The sequence below is a fragment of the Camelina sativa genome, chromosome 5 (genome assembly GCF_000633955.1).
Source record: "Camelina sativa cultivar DH55 chromosome 5, Cs, whole genome shotgun sequence".
Taxonomy (NCBI): Eukaryota; Viridiplantae; Streptophyta; class Magnoliopsida; order Brassicales; family Brassicaceae; genus Camelina; species Camelina sativa.
This window is the reverse complement of record NC_025689.1, coordinates 10,510,339-10,531,492: the sequence shown is the minus strand read 5'-3', so window position 1 is coordinate 10,531,492 and position 21,154 is coordinate 10,510,339. Positions and strand designations below refer to the sequence as shown.

The window sequence follows — 21,154 nt, the reverse complement described above, 5'->3', positions numbered from 1 at the left end:
CTGTTTAACCCTTCTTTTCCACCATCTCCTAGGATATGTAAGATTTGTCCTTAATCTCAAATGTAGCTCTTTGTTCTCTTTCTCTCAAAAGGTTTACTCTCTCTCTCTAGGTTTAGGAGGCACGAAATTATAAAAAATAAAACCCTAATCATCTCTTAATTAAGTCTTGTTAAATTAGGGTTAGAGATTTGGCTTAATGGACTTTGTATAAATGACATAATAATATATACTATTTTATGACTAATGTTTACTCATTTTAATATCACAAACTGTGACTTGCATATCTGTTATAAGTTCATAACTAATTTGCAGCAACATATTGGTCACAATGTAGTCATAAGAGTGACGATTAATATTATCGTAACATATTCGTCACTAATTGTGACAAACTTTTGTTGCTGATTTTTTTCCGTCATAATATAGTGACAAAAAAACTATATGAATTTGTGACAAATAAATTTAGTCATAATATCGTATTGAAAGTGCCACAAATTTGTAATGAGAATTTTTTGTCTCAAAAATACGTCTCAATAACTTATTTTCTTGTAGTATATGTATTGTGAGTTTGCTTTGACAAAAAAAAAATGTATTATGAGTATGTACTATGTTTGCTAGTGGCACAGAATTTACAAGTTTCATTTCAGCTAGTAACCAAATTTCTGAACTGGCATTGATGTTAATTTGAAAGTAACTAAGTAAGAGGTTTCTCGTAGGTCATAACATGCAACATCTCGGTGTAATTCTAAATATGTTTCCAGTGGTACATATTATTTAAGTATTACACAATGACCTATTCCTTAAATTTTCCCAAAAACAACCCTATAAATTAGGATGTCAAAAATCTTATTCGAATACATGTTATTTGACTAATGTATATGCATTGTACTCAAAAAATGCATAGGTAAACTGTTTTTGTCAGTCGAAATGGTAGTTTAAAAGTTATATAAAACAAAATATATCGATAAATGCCAAAAATAACCAAAATATAAAAGTAGAATGGAAATAACCACATACTATATCAACAAGAGAAAATGAAGCCAATAATAGAAATTGAACAAATAAAATATACACACAAGGAAAGCTTTTCTTCCAACGATTCGAGAAGCAAAGTCCATATGGTGGGAGAAACTATAGAAGATACATGCAATATATAGATAATTAATTTAATCTCATACTAATAGCATAATTCCAATTTTAGTTTATTTTAGTTTTATGTAGATTCTGGTAAATCTTTTCGTTAGTCAACATCTGCTGGAAAACTTTTTTTTTTTTTTAACCCTTCTATCAAGAAGAAATCTAACTAGGCACATAATTTGTAAGAATTTATATCTATTATCCCTATGCCATTGTACACAGAAGGCAATAATATTATTATAGTTAACTTTCCTATTTGGTAAAGAGACATTTCATAGAAACAAATCTTTAATATGAAAAGGTGCATATATATCCAATTAAATACCATTTTTTTCTCCGTTGCATATATCCCATAAATACTACCCTCTCCCCATGCCAGAGTTTTGTATCACAAATTTAACAAAAGAGAGAGAGAGAGAGAGAGAGAGAGAGAGAGAGAGAGAGAGAGAGAAAATGGGAGAAAATGCTAAAGCAAATGTGTTAGTCTTCTCATTCCCGATACAAGGACATATAAACCCTCTTCTCCAATTCTCAAAACGTTTAATCTCCAAAAACGTTACGGTCACATTCCTCACCACTTCCTCCACCCACAACTCCATCCTCCGCCGTGCTATCTCTGGCGGAGCCACCGCTCTCCCGCTATCTTTCGTCCCCATAGACGATGGCTTCGAGGAAGGCCACCCATCTACCGACACATCTCCCGACTACTTCTCAAAGTTCCAAGAAAACGTCTCTAGAAGCCTATCTGAACTTATCTCCTCGATGGACCCCAAACCAAACGCCGTCGTTTACGACTCTTGTCTGCCTTATGTTCTCGACGTTTGCCGGAAACATCCCGGGGTCGCTGCGGCGTCGTTTTTCACTCAAAATTCCACCGTGAACGCAATCTATGTTCATTTCTTGCGTGGGGAGTTCAAGGAGTTTCAAAACGAAGTAGTTTTGCCTGCGATGCCTCCGTTGAAGGGTAATGACTTGCCAGTGTTTCTGTACGATAACAATATCTGCCGGCCGTTGTTTGAGCTCATTAGTAGCCAGTTCATCAATGTTGACGACATTGACTTCTTCTTGGTTAACTCTTTCGACGAACTTGAAGTTGAGGTAATTCTTAACTCTTCTCTCGTGCTTATTAGTATGCATGAAATCCAAATGATATAATGATAATGGTGGATAGTATATCATATCAGTTATACGCAAAATGAAATCCAAATGATATAATGATAATGGTAAATAGTGGATACTATCCTATTCTTGCTGAATCAATTAGTACATGATGTGACCCATATCGAAACTAAAACCAAGCATTAAAATACATTTAAGTGGCAAATTCCAATTGCATTTAGGTATTTTGCGAGATAATTCCTTACTGCTATATGGATGTAGCTTTTCAGGTTCGTGGTAAAAATATTGATTTAATGTTGGTAAATAATTGTAGCAAAACGAAATACAAAAAAAAAAAACATCATTATGTAAACCGACAAAAAGAACATTATTCATTCATCTTCGGCCGAAAGGTATCCAATTGGGGCGAACATCCCAAGGTGCAGATTAGATATCTGATTGGATTGGGTCTTCACGTGGCAAATATATAGCCAGAAAACGACTAGCTATCGTCTCAAATATACACATACGTGTCTCGCCATTTACCTTTGATTATTTAGCAATCATAGATATTGGCTTAGCATGTGTGATGTGTGTCCTACAATAGAATTAGTGGATTAGTTCAAGTTATTAATATTATTATTATATCATTGAGAATTTGGTCCATGAAATTTTTTACTCGTAGATTTGAAAAAGTTAATTTGTAGCTTCCCATTTTTAAACTCCAACATATAAAAATATAGACTCAATAGGGGGTCTCCTAGTACAAATATAACAAGAGCTAGACGTTATCCATATTTTTCCTTTCTGGTGTCTCTTTATTTCCACTGGTCCCTATCGATCTTCTAGGTTCTTGATTTCTTTTCTAAGCCTAAAAACATGACAATAGAAAACGTGATCATGTTTGGGTTTAAACAAGTCATTGTTAGTCAGAAAACTTTTAGGTTAGGCCGGGACGGCTGGTTTACATAATGTCTTTTTTGGTTATATATCAATTTCAATATAAATAGGTTTCCTTGTTAATTTCTAGAAAACAAAAAGTTGAAGTGAGTCATATACTGAACTAGTGCAATTTTTTTTCTTATGGACTATCAACCTATCAATCTTTTTTCTTTTATTAATTGCATGTATTAAAGGGTGTGCTAACTTTTTCTTCAGGTGTTACAATGGATGACGAACCAATGGCCGGTCAAGAACATAGGACCGATGATTCCATCAATGTACTTAGACAAACGATTAGCAGGCGACAAAGACTACGGAATCAACCTCTTCAATGCCCAAGTTAACGAATGCCTTGACTGGCTTGACTCAAAACAGCCCAGTTCAGTGATCTACGTCTCCTTTGGAAGCTTGGCCGTCTTAAAAGACGATCAAATGATAGAAGTAGCAGCTGGTCTAAAACAAACTGGCCGTAACTTCTTGTGGGTTGTTAGAGAAACAGAAAAAAACAAGCTCCCGAGCAACTACGTAGAGGAAATTGGTGAGAAAGGGTTGATAGTGAATTGGAGTCCTCAATTACAAGTTCTTGCGCATAAATCCATCGGTTGTTTCATGACGCATTGTGGATGGAATTCGACTTTAGAGGCATTGAGCTTAGGAGTGGCTTTGATTGGAATGCCGGCTTATAGCGATCAACCAACTAATGCTAAGTTTATAGAAGATGTGTGGAAGGTTGGGGTTAGGGTTAAGGCAGATCAAAATGGGTTTGTGACAAAGGAAGAGATTGTGAGATGTGTTGGAGAAGTTATGGAAGAGATGTCGGAGAAAGGGAAGGAGGTTAGAAAGAATGCTCGGAAATTGATGGAGTTTGCAAGAGAAGCTTTGTCTGAAGGAGGAAACTCTGATAACAATATTGATGAGTTTATTGCTAAAATTGTGAGGTAAACTGATTGTATTAGTCTGTAATGCTTATTAATGTGTTTGTTTTTTTTCTTTCCTGGGAGTTTTTATAAAAGAACTAAGAAGTTTGGAATAATGTTATGTTGTTTGTTTTGTTAAGTTATATTTATGGTGCGAACAATGTGATTTAAAAATGGTTTAGAAGTTGAGAAATTTGGGACCTCTCGTTTTCCATGTGTTTTACTCGATTGTTTATCTGTTAGACTGACATATATCTGCAGAAAACCTTCTCGTACAACTGATGCATGTGAGGCTACTTATCCGGTTTGTTTATTTTTAGGTCCTCTAATGCCACATTTCGAATTGTGATAGACCAATTCTAATGACATTAAAAAGTTTTAAAAGTATTTTCCTTTCTTTCATACGCCATAAGCTTTGAAGTTATCTTATTTAACGTCCAAACTTCTTTTTTTTTTGTCATTTTTTTTCTGGGTAGGAACTTTTTTTTTTTTTTTTTTTTTTTTTTTTTTNAACTCTGCACGCAAGAAATGTGTATGGTCACGTGATATTTTCTTACAAGAATCAACTCATGGAGAGTTAAAAGACAAAAAACAACAAAGTTTAGCTTGTGTTCTCAAGAGATTTGCTATCTCTGATTTTTTCATTTATGGTAAGTCTGGGCATAAAAACCGTACCCGAATACCCAACCCAGAACCCGACCCGAAAAACCGGGTTCGGGTTGGGTTCGGGTTTGCCTATAAAATCTTATTGGGTTCTATTTTCTAATACTCGTGGGTTCGGGTTAGGGTCGGGTAATACCCGGTACCCGTTTGGGTACTCAATAAACCCGAACATATAAACATATTTATAATATTTATCATTAATATAATGCAATTACCCTAAAGTTATGATTATAATTTTGAATATTTCATTTAGTTTTATACCTAAATATCAAAAATAATCAAAATATCTAAAATATATTGTCACATAAGTCAAACTTTAACTAAATTTATTTAAATTTAATTAATTTTAATTATGTTTTTTCGGGTACCCGGTAGTTCGGGTACTAATTGGGTTCTGAAAATTGTAACCCAAACCGACCCGAACCCGGTACTACCCGAACCGAACCGAACCGAACCCAAACATAGTAAAATACCCGAATGGGTTCTATTTTTCATTATCCATTAACCCGAACCCGAATGGGTAATACCCGAACCCAAACGGATAACCCAAATGCCCAGCCCTAATTTGTGGTATTTATGAAACGATGAGATTTAACTTGTGTTTGTAATATTGTATTGGAAGATATAGTTACTATTATGATATATTGTGAATATTCTCTACCTAGAGTTTAGGAATTTATACATCTTGCTCTCCAAGTTTAGTATATTCTGTCTCTCTCTTGTATATATACCTGATGTAAGAGTTTGAGATCAATAACACAAACATTCTTAATATCTAGCATTCTCTAGTTTTACATGGTAGCAGAGCCTACACACGCTGGCACATTAATTAATATGTCCCGGATAGAGGCCCGATCACTCCATTAATTGATGCCCAAAAGAAAGTTCAATTCCATCAAGATAGCCGAAAAAAAAATAGAGCATTATCTCGAGGGGGCGTGATAGATTCTGTCGAGATTAACGGCTAGAATAGCCATTATCTCGAGAGTACGTTTGGAGAAAAGATCCCACATCTGATAGATGTGAAGGGACTTGAGTAATATATGAAGGGTTAGTGCCTCTCTACTTATTGCCAATTGGTTTTGAGTTGGAAGCCCATAGTAAAACCCGAGTTTAACATGGTATCAGAGCCAAGCAAACACAAACTAGATCCCGACGACTTGGTAAAAATATTTTGTTCAAACCCCGTTGGAAGCCCATAGTAAAGCCCGAGTTTAACATGATAACATATTGTAAAACCGTAACAAAGCAAACACAAACTAGATCTCTTAAGAACACAAGCTAAATCTCATGGTTTTATAAACACCCAAATGGAAAAAAAAAATCAGAGATAGCAAATCTCTTAAGAACACAAGCTAAATCTCATCGTTTCATAAACATCCAAATGGAAAAAATCAGAGATAACAAATTTCATAAGAACAAGAGTTATATCTCATCGTTTCATAAACACCTAAGTGAAAAAAATGAAGAGTTTGCTTCTGCTGCAATACAAATTGAAACAAAAAATCAAACCATCAACAACAAAAGACAAAATAATCGACTTATGAGTTCTGTGAGCTAGGAGAATCGAAACAGAGCTGCGAGCTTCTGCTATGGTGCATAATCGAAACGGAGCTGCAAGCTTCTTCTATGGTGGCAAAAGAAATTCGAATTTTGTGGTTGGAGAACAAAACAGAGAGCTTCTACAATGGTGGCACAAGTCGAGCTTCGGGAGTTAACTCATCTAGTAGACTAATACTAGATTTTAACCTGCAGTACGGGAAAATATTTTTATCATAAAAAATTTTAATTTTTTAAAATTGTTTTTTTTGTTAATTTTAAAATTTGACCAGATGTATACCGCAGACACAGCGAGACAATTATTTAGTTTTAATTATAATAATGTTACATTTTTTTCGTATCAAATTTCTTATGGTCATAAAAAAATAAATTTTAGTACTTTTTAGATTTAACCGTGAAAGAATTATCTTATATTATTATATTTTAAAAATTTTAGTATTTTTCAATTTAACCCGTAAGTTTAATGTTTATTAGATTTAATCCTTGAAAGAATTATATCCGTAAAAGTTATTATGCAATATACCATGGATTAAATTATAATATAAATACTCCAATTAATTAGATTTAATCCATAAAATAATTAATTTTACATTTTTATCAGCATATTAATAACCATTAAAGATTTTAATTGTTCGTATCGAACAATATAGTTATTATTCAATATTAGAGTTCTTAAAGAGAAAAATATATTGTATAGATATTTTTAGCATATGTTATTAAGTGTAATAAATTTCTAAATATATAATAATGTTTTAGGAATCTAATTGATTTTGCTTTTTTTGTGCAATTTTTTAAAGATTAACTTTATAAATAAATATAACTTAAAGGATAGAACACTAAATGTATTTAAAAAATGTTAATATAGATATTATTAAGTATAGTACAAATGAATTAGTTTATTAAAAGTAACTTCGTTTTGAGTTAATATTTTATAGTTGTTGACAACAACTATAAAAATAGTTATTTTTAAATGGAAAACCAAATCTACGTACAGGTTTTAAAATCAAAAATCAAATCCTTAAATTTTTTTTAAATTATACTTCCTCCGTTTCAAAATATAAGATGTTTTGGAGAAGTTTGTTGTTTCATAATATAGGATGTTTTCAAATTTCAATGTAACTTTTAGATTAGTTTATTATTTTATATTATGCAGTATTGTTTCTGATTGGTTGAACTTGTTAAAATTAAAAATTTCTTAATCTGCGTGTTTTGCTTAAAACATCCTATATTTTGATACGGAGGGAGTATTTATTAATAGTTACTGATTATACTTATAGAATAAGAACGAAAGTTATGTATATGTAAATCCAGAGAAACTATCAATTCCTACTTATTGGGCTAAAGTGATGTTTTTTAATAGGTTTCTAGTATTAATTATGACTTTTGACTTTTTCCTTATCCTTTTTTCTCAGACGTTAAAAGCTTACTTTGTTTAATTAAAAGGTCTAATATCTATAAAAAAAAATCCCCAAACCCCTAATAATATTAAGGCGGCCTTTGAGATTATTAGAAGAGAGCTTCTACAAGCGAGTTTATTAGTGCGCAGCCCTAATTTTTGGTTTCGTCTCTGCTTCCTATAATCCTCGAAGCCGTTTTAGGGTTTTATATTTATTTATTCTTTTTCAGCTCACCATGGATTATTCAGATGATGGTATCGAATCAGGAGAGGAGAACCTTTACAGTGATGTTGAGGTTGAGGATAATGAAGTCGATTATGGATTGTGTGAGGAAGACATCAAAGGATTTCAGAAAGGTTACGTAGTTCTCAAGGAAGAAGACATCCGCAAGCATCAAAGAGACGATATCGAACGAGTTTCCACGGGTCTCTCTATAAGCCAAGCCGAAGCGATCGCTCTGCTTCTTCACTATCATTGGCGTGTTAGTAAAGTCGAAGATCAATGGTTTACGGAGGAAGAGAGGATCCGTGAGACCGTTGGTATATTGAAGGAGCCTGTCGTTGATATTAATAGTCAAAAAGTAATCCAATGTGGGATTTGCTTCGAGTCATACACTCGAGGGAAAATCGCAAGGGTTTCTTGTGGTCATCCTTATTGCAATACTTGCTGGACTGGTTATGTCACTTCTAAGATAGGAGACGGTCCGGGATGTTTAAGGATTAAATGTCCTGAGCCTTCTTGTTCAGGTGCGGTTGGTCAAGATATGATCGATAAGTTTGGTAAGAAAAAAGATAAGGAGAAGTACTATAGATATTTACTCAGGTCTTATGTGGAAGAAGACGTCGTAGAGAGGATTAAATGGTGTCCATCGCCTGAATGCGAATGCGCGATTGATTTTGGTGTTGGTGGGAGTGGAAGTGGAAGTGGAAGTAGTTGTTATGATATTACTTGTTCGTGTTCGCATAGCTTTTGCTGGAACTGCAGGGAAGATGCTCACAGTCCTGTGGACTGTGAAACGGTGTCAAAATGGATATTCAAGACCCAGGATGAGGGCGAGAACAAGAACTGGATGCTTGCGCATTCAAAGCCTTGTCCTAAATGCAAACGTCCGATCGAGAAGGGCGAAGGATGCAACCATATGATATGTTCATCTCCGTGTGGGTATGAGTTTTGTTGGATTTGTCTTGAAGAATATAATAGTCACGTGGCTTGCAACAGGTTTGTTGAAGAGGCTGAAGATAAGAGAAAATTGCTTAAAGATGAATTGGCTAGGTACATGCATTATTATGAAAGATGGGTAGTCAATCAATCGTCGAGGCTTAAGGCTATAAGTGATCTGGAGAAATGGCAATCGGTGCAGCTTAAGCGGCTTAGTGGCACACTGGGCAAACCAGAAACTGAGTTGGAATTCACCGTGGAGGCATGGCGTCAGGTTAGTCAAAAGTATTTAAATAACTCTCTGGTTCGTAACACTGAAAAAATATGTGAATGACTACATAGTATATAGAAAAACAAAGAAAGCTTTATTAAATTGAAAGACCATCTTATTGAAGATTTCATGATTAAATTTTATCATTAATCTTGAACTGATGAAATCATTCAACCGTAATGTCAATTACCAATGAGATTCTAATAATGGCGTTTAATTTTGTTAGATTACAACATTGTTGCTGAACCGTTACTGACATGTAACTGATTAAACTGTTGCAGATCATCGAATGCAGGAGGGTCTTAAAATGGACCTATGCGTATGGATACTACCTACCTGATCATGAAATCGGCAAGAAAAAATTTTCGAGTATTTGCAAGGTAAGTTATTGGTACGGAAACACTTTTAGCTGTGTGATGCTAATTTGTCCATTCTAGCTAACTAAAATATTTTGCTGTGTTGTTTTCAGCGGATGCTGAATCAGGTTTGGAGAGGCTTCATCGTTGTGCAGAGACGGAGTTGAAAGAGTTCATACATAAATCTGATGATCCAACCAATGCTTTCTATAGTTTCAAGATGAAATTAACTGATTTGACTAAAGCAACTAAAACTTTCTTCGAAAATCTGGTGAAAGCTTTGGAGAATGGTCTTTCTGATGTCGTATGTAGTGGTGAGACCAAATCAACAGAAGAAAGTGGTATGAAGCTTTACGACCATATGATATTCTCAACACAATTCTCTGATGAATGGGTAGATGACGAATGGTGACGACTACATCGTTTGACGGAAGCATTCTTATTTCAGAAGACACACAAGGTATTATATGAAGCTACAAGTGGCTACTTAGATCTCCCATCATCAGTTTAATAATAATCCCTTTGTTAATTCTTAGGAATTTGGTTAGTTTATTTATTTATAAGGAATTTCACATTGCTACTCGACTCTAGAATTTTTTTGATTACTTGCTCCCCCCTAGTACAAATTTGGTGAAAACAACTATCTCTACAGGTCAAAGGATCAAATTTAAACTTCTTTTTGAATAAATAAAATTACGTTTGTTCAATGATTGAGAAATTTTAATTTGGACACCAAATTGATCTCGAGGCTAAAGTTTACGAGATCTTCAGGTTTTGTGAAGAAGTAGAGTTTTTTTACCACTCATATTACATCGCCATGAAGCCTCGATCGAGTTACAAAACAAAATTCAACTAATTGAAAATGAAAGAACTTGAAGTGTCCATGATACGGCCATGAAGGAAAGGTCACTGCAATGGGTACCGTAGACATGTATTCCCGTGGAAGCACGGAGGCAAACTACCCGTGACTAAATTGCAATTTAATAGGGGGAGCACCAAAGAAGACATATAAAAGCATCAAACTTGGTGACGACTTAATAGGAAACGAAATGAAAGAGCATCAATGCTTACATCTTGAGCTGAATACCACAAACTAAATCAAAAGATTAATAACGAGATAGTACTCTCTTCTCTGTTCCCATATATAAGAAGTTTTCGACTTTTTTCTTTATTTCAATTTATTAATTTATGACTATTTAATTTTGCAGTATTTTTTATTTATTATTTCCTAATGTTTTGTGCCTAAACCTAGTAATAATTAATAAATCAAAAGATAACAACAAAATAGTTTTCTTTTCCTTAATAATAGTATATATCCCTAATATCCTTTAACAGAATAAAATAAAATAATATCCCTCCTCTTTAGCTGAAACCCTACTAGTACCCTATAAAAGGCGTCACGGAGAAACTAGAAGAGAAGCAGCGATAAGTTTTTAGAAAGCAGCCCTAATATATATCCGAGGAGTTAATCCCTATACCCTATACATTAATTAACCTCAACATCGTTTTAGGGTTTTTTCTTTCAGCCGAACATGGATCATTCGGATGATGAGATAATGTATATCGACTCGGAAGAGGAGAATCTTCTCAGCGATGATGAAGAAAGAGAATCTGATGAAAACTACGACGGATTAGCTGATCAGGACGATCACATGAAACGATCTAAGAAAAGTTACGTAGTTCTCAAGGAAGAAGACATCCGCAAGCATCAAAGAGACGATATCGAACGAGTTTCCACGGCTCTCTCTATAAGCCAAGTCGAAGCGATCGCTCTGCTTCTTCACTATCAATGGAGCGTTAGTAAAGTCGAAGATGAATGGTTTGCGGATGAAGAGAAAACCCGTGAAACCGTTGGTATACTGAAGGAGCCTGTCGTTGATCTTAACGGTGAAAAAGAAATTGAATGTGGGATTTGCTTCGAGTCATACACTGGAGGGGAAATCGAAAGGGTTTCTTGTGCTCATCCTTATTGCATTACTTGCTGGACTGGTTACATCACTACAAAAATCGAAGACGGTTCGGGATGTTTGAGAGTTGTATGTCCTGAGCCTTCTTGTTCTGCTGCTGTTGGTCAAGACCTGATCGATAAGATCGCTAAGAAAGAACATAAGGAGAAGTATTATACGTATTTTCTTAGGTCTTATGTCGAAGAAGGGAAGAAGTTTAAATGGTGTCCTTCACCGGGATGCGAATACGCGGTTGATTTTGGTGGAAGTAGTACTAGTAATTACGATGTTTCTTGTTTGTGTTCGTTTAAGTTTTGCTGGGATTGCTGTGAAGACGCTCATAGTCCTGTGGATTGTGATACCGTGTCAAAGTGGTTACTAAAGAACAAGGATGAGTCCGAGAACACGAACTGGATACTTTCTAAGACAAAGCCTTGTCCTAAATGCAAGCGTCCGATCGAGAAGAACCAAGGATGTAGCCATATGTCATGCTCAGCTCCGTGTAGATTTCAGTTTTGTTGGATTTGCCTTAAACCATGGAGCGGTCACGCGGCTTGCAATAAGTTTAAAGGAGACAATGAGGATGAAACTAAGAGAAAAAGGGCTAAAGAAGCGATCGATAGATACCACCATTATTTCGAAAGATGGGAATTCAATCAATCGTCTTGGCTGAAGGCTATAAGTGATCTGGAGAAATGGCAATCGGTGCAGCTTAAGGAGCTTAGTGCAATATTGGGCACACCAGAAACTCAGCTCCAATTCACCGTAGAGGCATGGCTTCAGGTTAGTATATATATAATGATTCTTTGATTTTAGTAACATTACGAAACCGTTGGAAAAGTATGTGGAATAATATAACAGCTGTGGAACAGAATTGAATTATTTACATTGTAGAATAAACGATAAAAGCCTTATATTATATTGAAAACCCCACCTAGAAGACCAATGACACTCTTAAGTTAGATTTTGTTTGATTAAACAAAAATAAAAATAAGTACTATGTGGATTAATGTAATTGGTAACAGCTAGCGGAATAGAATCTAGGAAGACTACATCCTTGAAAAATATGAGAAAAGTTTATTAAATTGAAATAACTTCTTAATGACGAAATAAATTTTTGCAACAGTGAAATCATTCCACCATTATAAAAATTACCAATGAGACACTAAGTTAAGACTTTTCTTGATTACAACATTGTTATTGATATGTAATTGATTTCGCTGTTATAGATCGTTGAATGTAGGAGGGTCTTGAAATGGACCTATGCATATGGATACTACCTACTTGATCATGAACCCGACAAACGACTTTTTTTCGAGTATTTGCAAGGTCAGTTTTTGATATGGAAGTAATCTTAATTTTTCCATATTTTTTTTTAGTATAATTTTTGTTTTGTGTTGTTATTCAGGGGAGGCGGAAACTGGTTTGGAGAGACTTCATCATTGTGCAGAAGAGGAGTTGAAACAGTTTATCGGTAGAACTGAAGTCCCACCGAAAAAATTTACTGAGTTCCAAGTGAAATTAATTGGTTTGACTACAGTAACTAAAACCTACTTCGAAAATCTGGTGAAAGCTTTGGAGAATGGGCTTGCTGATTTGGTATATAGTAAGACCAAACAAACAGAAGAATCTGGTGGTAAATCAATAGAAGAATCTGGTGGTTTGAACCTTTATGACCAAATGATATTCTCACAATTCTCTGGTGACGAACATTTAGAGGACTAGAGGACTATAGTGACGTCGTTTGAGGGAAGCCTATCAAAAGATATTATATGAAGCTCCAAGTGGCTACTGAGATCTCTCAATTTAATAAACTCTTTGTTAGTTCTTACCAGTTTAATTGGATAATTTGTTTTATAAATCTTTGACTATTCTCAATTATAAAAGGAGTTTCACATTGCTATTTGACTTTACAAATTTTTATTACATTCTCTCTCCTAATGAGCACATGCTCGTGATTCGTCCACAATTTTTGTTTCGCACGCAAAAAAACGTACATGAAAACCTATTTTTGTAGACACTTAAATAAGTCCAAGGTACCCATATGTGATCTGCGAGTCTAACAATCACACTAAAGTCATCTAAATTCTTAAGAAAGCTAGAAGACAATGAGGGACCCTTAGACTCGTTGCTCAAGCGAGCATCGGAAGAACTCTGGAAGAAACGGTACGTGACAGCTTCTGGTTGGATGTCTTTAAAATATAAAAGACTAATTTTTTTTTGAATCTCATTTTCTTTTCTTTTCCGACTCTCTCTCTTTGCTCCCTCGACGAACCGATGAATCTCTTCTGATTCTTCAGTTTTCCTAGATTTTAATCGATTCACCGTTTTTCCGGCATAAAGACGTTTGCTCGTAGAACGATCTCTGTTCGGTTCTGGTTCCAATCGTTATTAATCTCGATCCGACGTTTCGGATCCGACGACAATCGATCTCCGATTGCGATACGAGCATGGATGGTTTATCTGATGGACTTACGGGGACGGCGAGGTGAATCGGCAAGGTTAGTTTTCATTATTCAATCGTGATAGGGATTGTCCTGTCTTGTTTTCTCCGTCAAGGTTAGCTTTCCAACTTTGCTTTCTCCGTCTTGTTTCTTGAAGACTCTGTTTCTGTCTTTCCCTTTTGTACACAAAAGACTTTGTAAGAAGAAGAGAAGAACCGAATCATTTTGGATACACTTAAAAGATTCTTTGATTTATGATTTGTATTTTTCATTTTTTTTTTGTGTGTTTAGTTTATGTGTTTGATGTATTGATTGTAATTATATTTTGTTTGTGATCAGTATGAAGATCCAGTCCGTCAAGAAGCTGCTCCAAAGACCTCGAGGAGAAAGCATTGGTCTCTCTAGCCAAGGTTTGAGTTTATTATATTCACCGATTAAGAAACTGTAAGTTCTGATATTGATCTTATGTGAGGGACTTTTAACTGATCCAAGCTTTTAAAATCTTTTAGGTTATGGAAGAGTGTAAAGGAATTGATCTACAAGAGAGGTTATGGAAAGCTAAACCACCACAGGATAGCTTTAACTGACAACTCTATCGTAGAGCAGGTTTGTAGTTTGCCTCTGTTATACTAATTTCTTACATGTTGTTTAGATATGATGTACTAGTACTCACGATTTCTATGCTAATATGCCAAAGATGTTGTTTATATGATGAACTATTAGTCTTCTTGTGGTGGAGGTAATGCTGCAACGCCATTGTATTGGAACCATGCTTATGTTAGTGATAAAGTTAGGTGTAGTATTCTTGTATTTCGACCCAGTCTCCATTCCTGCAGAGGTGTCTAATCACTGTAACATGTTCTATGGTTTGACAGAAGCAATAGATGAGAATGTGTGATTAGAGGATCTGTAAGCGGTGGAGCTGAGCAAGTTTATTGGGGGGTTCATATAAGGGGAGTTCTTAATTTTTTTATGAATTAATTGTGTACTGTTTGGAATATAAGAACCTATGATCTCTTAGATAAAATTATCTCTTTTATTGGTAGGTTCTTATTTTGGGTCTCTTATTTTTGAAAATATTGTTTTTTAAAATTTAAAAAATTTAAATAGAATAGAAGTGGTATAAATGTGTAAACATTTAAGATTTTATAAAATTAAAAAATATTGTATTTTAATTAATTTTCAAACATACAAAACATAATAAAAACATTAATATATATTACAACAAAATTGCAATTTATAAATGGAGAGAATGATTAATTTTAATACTGATTTGCTCCAAATTTTGCCCAAATATTCTCAACCAAATCATCTTGCAACCATTTAAATAGAATAAAAGTGGTATAAATAGAGAAACATAATATTGCATTTTAATTAATTTTCAAACATACAAAAATTAATTAAAACATTAATACATATTACAATAGACACAAGGGCTCTATACTCATCATCTAGCTTTCTTTAAGCTGTTAAAGAATGAATAAAAAAAAAAAGAGTTAGAATGGAAAACAAACATCACATGCTTAACTAAAATAAAGATATAGAGCGGTTGCTTGAGTTTTGTATTGCGGAAGCATAGCAGCTAAGGACTGGTGATTACCAGTGGGAAACACTTGCTGATAACCTGAAGTGGGCATTGCGTTTTGAGTAGAAATACTCGCAGCTCTCAGTGCCTACAAACAAATATGAGTAAACCACGGTATTAAGGGAAAGCTCTAAATATGTTTCTATGGAAGAGAAGAGGGAATTTGGTTACTTCGGCCATGAATCTGAGCTGTCTTTACACAAGCACGTTGCTAGAAGTTTCAGTATCATTTGCCTTAACCTCCATTTTTCATTGTGAATCATGAGAGGAACTGTCAATCCTCGAATCAAAAGGGTTGTAAGAACAATGGATGCCCACCTGCAACTACACAACATTTTAAGATAGGAAGACTGTACAAGTTCAGTTCTGCGCCGAGCAGTGAATGTGTGCAAGTGGTAAGATCATCGCCCCTATAAAAGCCTAAAATAAGGTCAGTAGCAATATATTTAAAAGGAATACAGACCATAGATAGTTTTCTGTTCCAAGTTTGCAGCACAAACATGTACAGCATAAACTGGGTGTTGCCTAAAACGATGATAAGTAGGAGAATGAATCACACATAGGCATGCCACAAGAAGAGCTAAGATGAATACATTTCACATTTTACAAAGAGAATGGAATACATAATACAGCCATACTTGAAAGCTGAAATAACTTGTTGTTGTTGCCTCTGAAATCAACAACAAAACACGATTAGAGATGATGATACACTCCCAAAAAGGCCACTGAAAGTGATGTCAGTTTAATCATACCTGAGTTGCATTCATGATAATCTGACTTTGAAGTCGGGTTTTGAGAGTATCTACAGGATGCATCATCCCTTCTCCAAAAGCTCCAGCTAAACCTCCCCATAAGAACTCTCTCCAAACTACATCAACGATTCAATGTGTTGAAAATTAAACTAATTGACCAGACTTGCAACTACTAGCTTTCGACGAAATTGAAAAATCAATGCCACTGAACATGATCCAGATGTTTCTCACAACAATCACCAGACGAAATTTCAACGTTTCCGCTAAAGAAAAACTCATCGTTTCAGCATAATCATGATCATCAATCAAATCTACAACGATACTCGAAGCAACAAACGAAAAAGAACGATGAAGGCGAAGTAGAGAGACACGTCGCTTACCGAAAAATTGATCCGGCGTGGCTTTGATTTTGACGCTCTTACGATAACTCAAAGGAGGTTGCTCATGGCTCGAATCGGAGCTCTTCTTCGCCATTTCCGTTTACTGAAGCTTCTCGAACCTTCCACGAGTCAATCTCCACGACGATTCAAATCGCCACCGCTACCGTCGCCTCCGATAACATCTCTGCCGATTCAACTCGCCTCCGACCCAAAACTCCACAGATTCTATACCCTCCGATTAAACCAGCTCTTCCTTTGACGGATCGACACTTTGATCGGGAGAGAAGGAGAGAAGGAGAGAAGGAGAGAAAGAGAGAAAGAGAAAAAGAAAGAAAGAAATGTCGGGAAATTTTTTTTTTATTCCCTTCTCTATATTTCTCTTGGACCAACAATAAATGGACACGTTGGGTCTCTTAAAAATAATTTCAGTATGTTAAATAAGAGAGTCTCTTCTCTATTTTCTCTATTTTTGATTTATTTTTAACCTACCAAAAATCTAAAAACCCCCCTTACAACCCCTGATAATCATGCCCTTATGGAGTATTCTGTTGGTGTAGAAGAGAGAGAGAGTTACTTTTTTTTTTTGTTAAAAGGCTTTCAATTTAAAATGCAAAAGGGTACATAAAAAGTTTACAGGGCCTTAGCCCATTACAAGTCCCTAAAGAAACTCATTAATTTAAGGAACTAGAAGTTGAACCAAAGATAGAATAGAACCAAGAATTAGAATCGAACCAGAAATTTGGTTGAGTAAATAACCGTCCATCCTCCAAACCACCTTCAATTATTACTCGAATACATCCAAACAAGCCAGTGGAAAGTGAAGAGGTAGGGTTGGAGATCGCATCTTGAGGAGAGACTCTTGCATGCCGCCGTTTAAGAGAGTCCAGCGAACCAGAGATGGAGGAGGTCTAAGGAGAGTTGAAGGTTAGAGTCGCGAAAGCTTGAAGCTCTGTTCCGAATCGTCAAGTCGATTTGTCGAAGGAGAAGGTCAGTGGATTTGAAAGCGTTTCGATGGAGTCGATGATTCCTCTCAGTCCAGATCGCGTAGATCACCGCCTGCCAAGCTATCAAGAGTAGTTTTCGGGACATCTTGTCGATTCTACAAAGAGTGAGGCTGGTGAGAGTCGTGGACCAGCTGTTCGAGGGGGAAAAAGCACATCGCCTCGCTACTGTTTCCCAGATCGACCAGCTGTAGGGACATTCGATGAAGAGATGCTCACGTGATTCAGGCATGGCTGCACAAAATAGACATAGGGGGTCCACCTGCAAGCCCCAGTTTAACAGCCGGTCTCTCGTCGGACAACGATTCAACACAAAAAGCCAGGTTAGAAAGGAATGCTTTGGGATACGTCCTGAGAACCAAACCACCCCATGCCAAGGAACAGTAGGGTGACTCTCTCGAAGAGCAGAACTGATGGAGCCCGTGTTATGCCGATCCCGGCGTTGGTCGTCAAGCCACCAGAGGTAAGTGTCAGGAACTTCTGTTAAGGTGATAGTAGATAGAACAGTGTGTAAATTCACATGCGCTTCTGATCTTGCAGGAGGTAAACACCACGTCCCCCGTCGCCAAAGGTCAGATAGAGTAGCTCCTCTACGAATACCAACTTGGTAGAGCCCATCCTCCTGAAGGTAAGTCGTCATCTTGCCTAAATCGCTCCAGTTATCAGTCCAAAATTGACAAGATTTTCCATCCCCTAGTTTCACCTTGATCCACGGGTAAGCTTCGTCTCTTAACTTTAACAGTTTGTTTGCTAACCAAGAGTTCCTGTTACTAGGCTTACGAGTCCAGAAGGAACTTAAATTGCCAGCCAATATTTCTCGCCTGAACCACGCTACCCAAACGGATCCAGAACGAAAGAAGAGCATCCATATAAGCTTGATCATACATGCCTTATTCCAGTTAGATAAGTCCCTAATACCCAGACCCCCTTCCTTCTTGTCTAGAATAACCGTTTCCCATGCCACTCTAGCAGAATGATGTCCCTCTGTCGTTCCTTTCCAGAGAAATGCACTTGAGAGAGAGTTCAGCATCCTTATGCATTGCTTTGGGAGGACAAAACTTGAGCACCAGAAGTTGGATATGCCAGCTATCACCGAGTTCAACATTTGCAACCTGCCAGCAAAAGAGAGGGACTTCGTAGACCAAGCGTTAAAGCAGCCCTTTACCTTTTGAATAAGTGGTGCACAATCCAGTAAGCTCAGTTTCTTCGTACACAAAGGAACTCCTAAGTATCTGATAGGAATTTGACCATGCGTAAGTCCAGTTGTGCTAACCATATGATCAGTTTCAGATGAGGAGAGACCGGAGGTGAAGAAACTAGTTTTGGGGAGACTGATTGCTAGCCCAGACACTTCCTCAAATTCCTTCAGGACTTGGAGGACACCTTGCACCGAGGAGACTGAACCTTCAACGAAGATCAGAAGATCATCTGCAAAGCAAAGGTGAGTAAGTTTCATCTCTTTACACCTATGATGGTACTGGATTCTGCCTTCCTCAGTTGCTTTATCTAAACAGGCAGATAAACAATTCATTGCAAGGACAAAGAGATAAGGAGAGAGCGGATCCCCTTGGCGCAGCCCCCTAAGACCTTTGAAGTAACCATGGACATTTCCATTAAATCCCACAGAGAAAGACGGTGTACATATGCAAGCCTTAAGCCATCGAAGGTATTGCTCTGGTACTTCAATTCCTCTTAAGCAACTGAAGATAAACTCCCACCTTACTGTATCAAAAGCCTTAGCTATATCCACTTTGATAGTGATACGTTTCAGACCATTCGTTTTTTGATATCCATTAACTTGTTCAGCTGCTAATAAAGTATTTTCTACCAATAATCTTCCACGGATAAAGGCTGTTTGATTCTTCTGCACCAGATCCGGGAGAATGGGCTTCAGTCTCGCAACTAACAGCTTAGAGACTACTTTGTATAAAGTGTTGAGACAGGAGATAGGTCGGAAGTCAGAGACAAGTGAAGCACCTGGAACCTTTGGAACCATTGCCAGAATGGTAGCATTAACCGCAGAGGGAAGAAAAGAAGTGTGGAAGAAGCGGAGAATGCTAAGGGTAACCTCCTGTCCCAGTATATCCCAAGATGTTTTATAGAAGGCTGAAGTAAAGCCATCCGGACCAGGTGCTTTGTTTGCTTTAAGCTTAAATATAACCTTCCTTATTTCCTCAGCGGTTGGAACCTTTGACATAGTTTGCTTTAATTCAGGTGAGCAACAGTAGGTGAGCAGGGTTTGAAACCAATGGATGGGGGCAACAACTTGTGGAAGTATAGCAGGCGCAAGGAGAGTTTTGAAGTGGTTTACCGCCAACAAGCTCATTTCTATAGGGTCATCAACAATGGTCGCGAGGGGGTGGTGAATGAACGTATGGCATTAAAGGCATTCCTCAACTGCATAATACGGTGAAAGTAAGTGGTATTCAGGTCTCCCTCTTTTAGCCAGGTGATTTTAGATCTTTGCCTGAAATACGCCTCTTCAATGTTTCGTAGAAACTCCCATTTTGAGTGCAAGTCTTTCTCTTGTTGAAACAGGTCACGTGAGGGGTCAGTCAAGGCTTGTACCTGCACAGAGTGTAACAAACTGTTAGCCTCTCGCACTCTATTTTGTATATCTGAAAAGTTCTCTCGAGAAAGTGTTTTTAAATCTCTCTTTAAAATTTTTTGTTTTGCACTCAAGGTGGACAAACAGGTTTCCTGCGAAGATATGCTTCCAGCCTGATTCCATGCAATTCCAACCGTTTCAAGGAAGTTTGGGTGCTTGGTTAGAAAATTGAAGAATTTGAACGGTTTAGTTCCAGCCGAGGGAAGAGGGGCGAAAAGGTTAAGGCAGCTTGGGGAATAGTCTAAGATATCTCGAACCAGGAACGAGACTGCACTATCTGGGTAAGCAGAAAGCCAATGATTATTAGCGAAAACACGGTCAAGCTTCTTTGCTATGGGATGTAATGGGTTTTTATTTGTCCAGGTGAACAAAGGGCCAGAGAAACGCAAGTCAAACATCTCAAGTTGCAACAAACACTCCCGAAGCTCCGTCATACGAGAGGTGAAGTGGTTAACTGACTGAGTAGAGTGTTCCGCTGGGTGGATGATTTGATTAAAGTCTCCACAGAGGATCCAAGGAGTGGCATCCAAGGATAGACTCTGATGAAACCTCAGCAGTTCACACCATAGGTCAGTTCGATCCTCACTAGTATTGGGTGCATATATGAAGGTATAACAGAATCGATGACCACCTTGCACTGTTATTTCACAGGTGATGAGATGATTGGACTGATGCAGAACAAAGACTGTAACCGGAGCTTTCCAGATAACTACAATCCTTCCATCCACATGCGAGTTGTGATTAGAGGTAAAGTTCCATCTAGGTAAGGCCTTATTCATAACACGGTTCAAGTTTGGTTCCTTAATATGAGTTTCTAAAAGAGCTCCAAAAAGTGGCTTATGAGTAGCAAGCCAGTTAGCTAGAGGCCGATGCTTATCCGTATCATTAAAACCACGGATATTCCAACAAAAAGATTTTATATACATAGGAAACAAAAGAGGG

The 21,154-nt window shown here is 36.7% G+C and overlaps 3 protein-coding genes, 1 long non-coding RNA gene and 1 pseudogene across 5 annotated transcripts; 4 read left to right on the top strand and 1 right to left on the bottom strand.

Annotated features, from left to right (window-relative positions):
* On the top strand, nt 1,523-4,297 carry LOC104786441 (UDP-glycosyltransferase 74D1-like). Its single transcript, XM_010511860.2, has 2 exons — nt 1,523-2,232; nt 3,391-4,297. The coding sequence occupies exons 1-2, from the start codon at nt 1,588-1,590 to the stop codon at nt 4,114-4,116; spliced, it is 1,371 nt and encodes a 456-aa protein (XP_010510162.1). The 5' UTR covers nt 1,523-1,587; the 3' UTR covers nt 4,117-4,297.
* Nucleotides 7,947-10,054, top strand: LOC104786440 (annotated as a pseudogene).
* Nucleotides 10,932-13,226, top strand: LOC104789101 (probable E3 ubiquitin-protein ligase ARI11). Its single transcript, XM_010514846.2, has 3 exons — nt 10,932-12,225; nt 12,672-12,771; nt 12,851-13,226. The coding sequence occupies exons 1-3, from the start codon at nt 11,029-11,031 to the stop codon at nt 13,165-13,167; spliced, it is 1,614 nt and encodes a 537-aa protein (XP_010513148.1). The 5' UTR covers nt 10,932-11,028; the 3' UTR covers nt 13,168-13,226.
* On the top strand, nt 13,657-14,907 carry LOC104786439. The gene is made up of 4 exons (XR_767497.2): nt 13,657-13,943; nt 14,226-14,296; nt 14,396-14,492; nt 14,762-14,907. It is a non-coding gene; the product is annotated as an uncharacterized LOC104786439 (long non-coding RNA).
* Nucleotides 15,288-16,958, bottom strand: LOC104786438 (mitochondrial substrate carrier family protein U). Of its 2 annotated transcripts, XM_010511859.2 has the most exons (5): nt 16,604-16,958; nt 16,224-16,339; nt 16,110-16,141; nt 15,643-15,891; nt 15,288-15,559 (listed from the first exon to the last, which is right to left on the bottom strand). In XM_010511859.2, the coding sequence occupies exons 1-4, from the start codon at nt 16,695-16,697 to the stop codon at nt 15,882-15,884; spliced, it is 252 nt and encodes an 83-aa protein (XP_010510161.1). In that variant the 5' UTR covers nt 16,698-16,958; the 3' UTR covers nt 15,288-15,559; nt 15,643-15,881. The 2 variants fall into 2 exon arrangements, with proteins under 2 accessions (XP_010510161.1, XP_019101392.1); XM_019245847.1 differs by lacking the exons at nt 15,288-15,559; nt 15,643-15,891 and having other exon boundaries at nt 15,898-16,141.

Coding starts and splice junctions, on each gene's coding strand:
- LOC104786438 (XM_019245847.1), bottom strand. CDS start 16,697: ATGGCGAAGAAGAGCTCCGATTCGAGCCATGAGCAACCTCCTTTGAGT. Junction 16,340..16,603: donor CACGCCGGATCAATTTTTCG/GTAAGCGACGTG, acceptor TCGTTGATGTAG/TTTGGAGAGAGTTCTTATGG. Junction 16,142..16,223: donor TTATCATGAATGCAACTCAG/GTATGATTAAAC, acceptor TGTTGATTTCAG/AGGCAACAACAACAAGTTAT.
- LOC104786441 (XM_010511860.2), top strand. CDS start 1,588: ATGGGAGAAAATGCTAAAGCAAATGTGTTAGTCTTCTCATTCCCGATA. Junction 2,233..3,390: donor TCGACGAACTTGAAGTTGAG/GTAATTCTTAAC, acceptor CTTTTTCTTCAG/GTGTTACAATGGATGACGAA.
- LOC104789101 (XM_010514846.2), top strand. CDS start 11,029: ATGGATCATTCGGATGATGAGATAATGTATATCGACTCGGAAGAGGAG. Junction 12,226..12,671: donor CCGTAGAGGCATGGCTTCAG/GTTAGTATATAT, acceptor TCGCTGTTATAG/ATCGTTGAATGTAGGAGGGT. Junction 12,772..12,850: donor TTTTTTCGAGTATTTGCAAG/GTCAGTTTTTGA, acceptor GTTGTTATTCAG/GGGAGGCGGAAACTGGTTTG.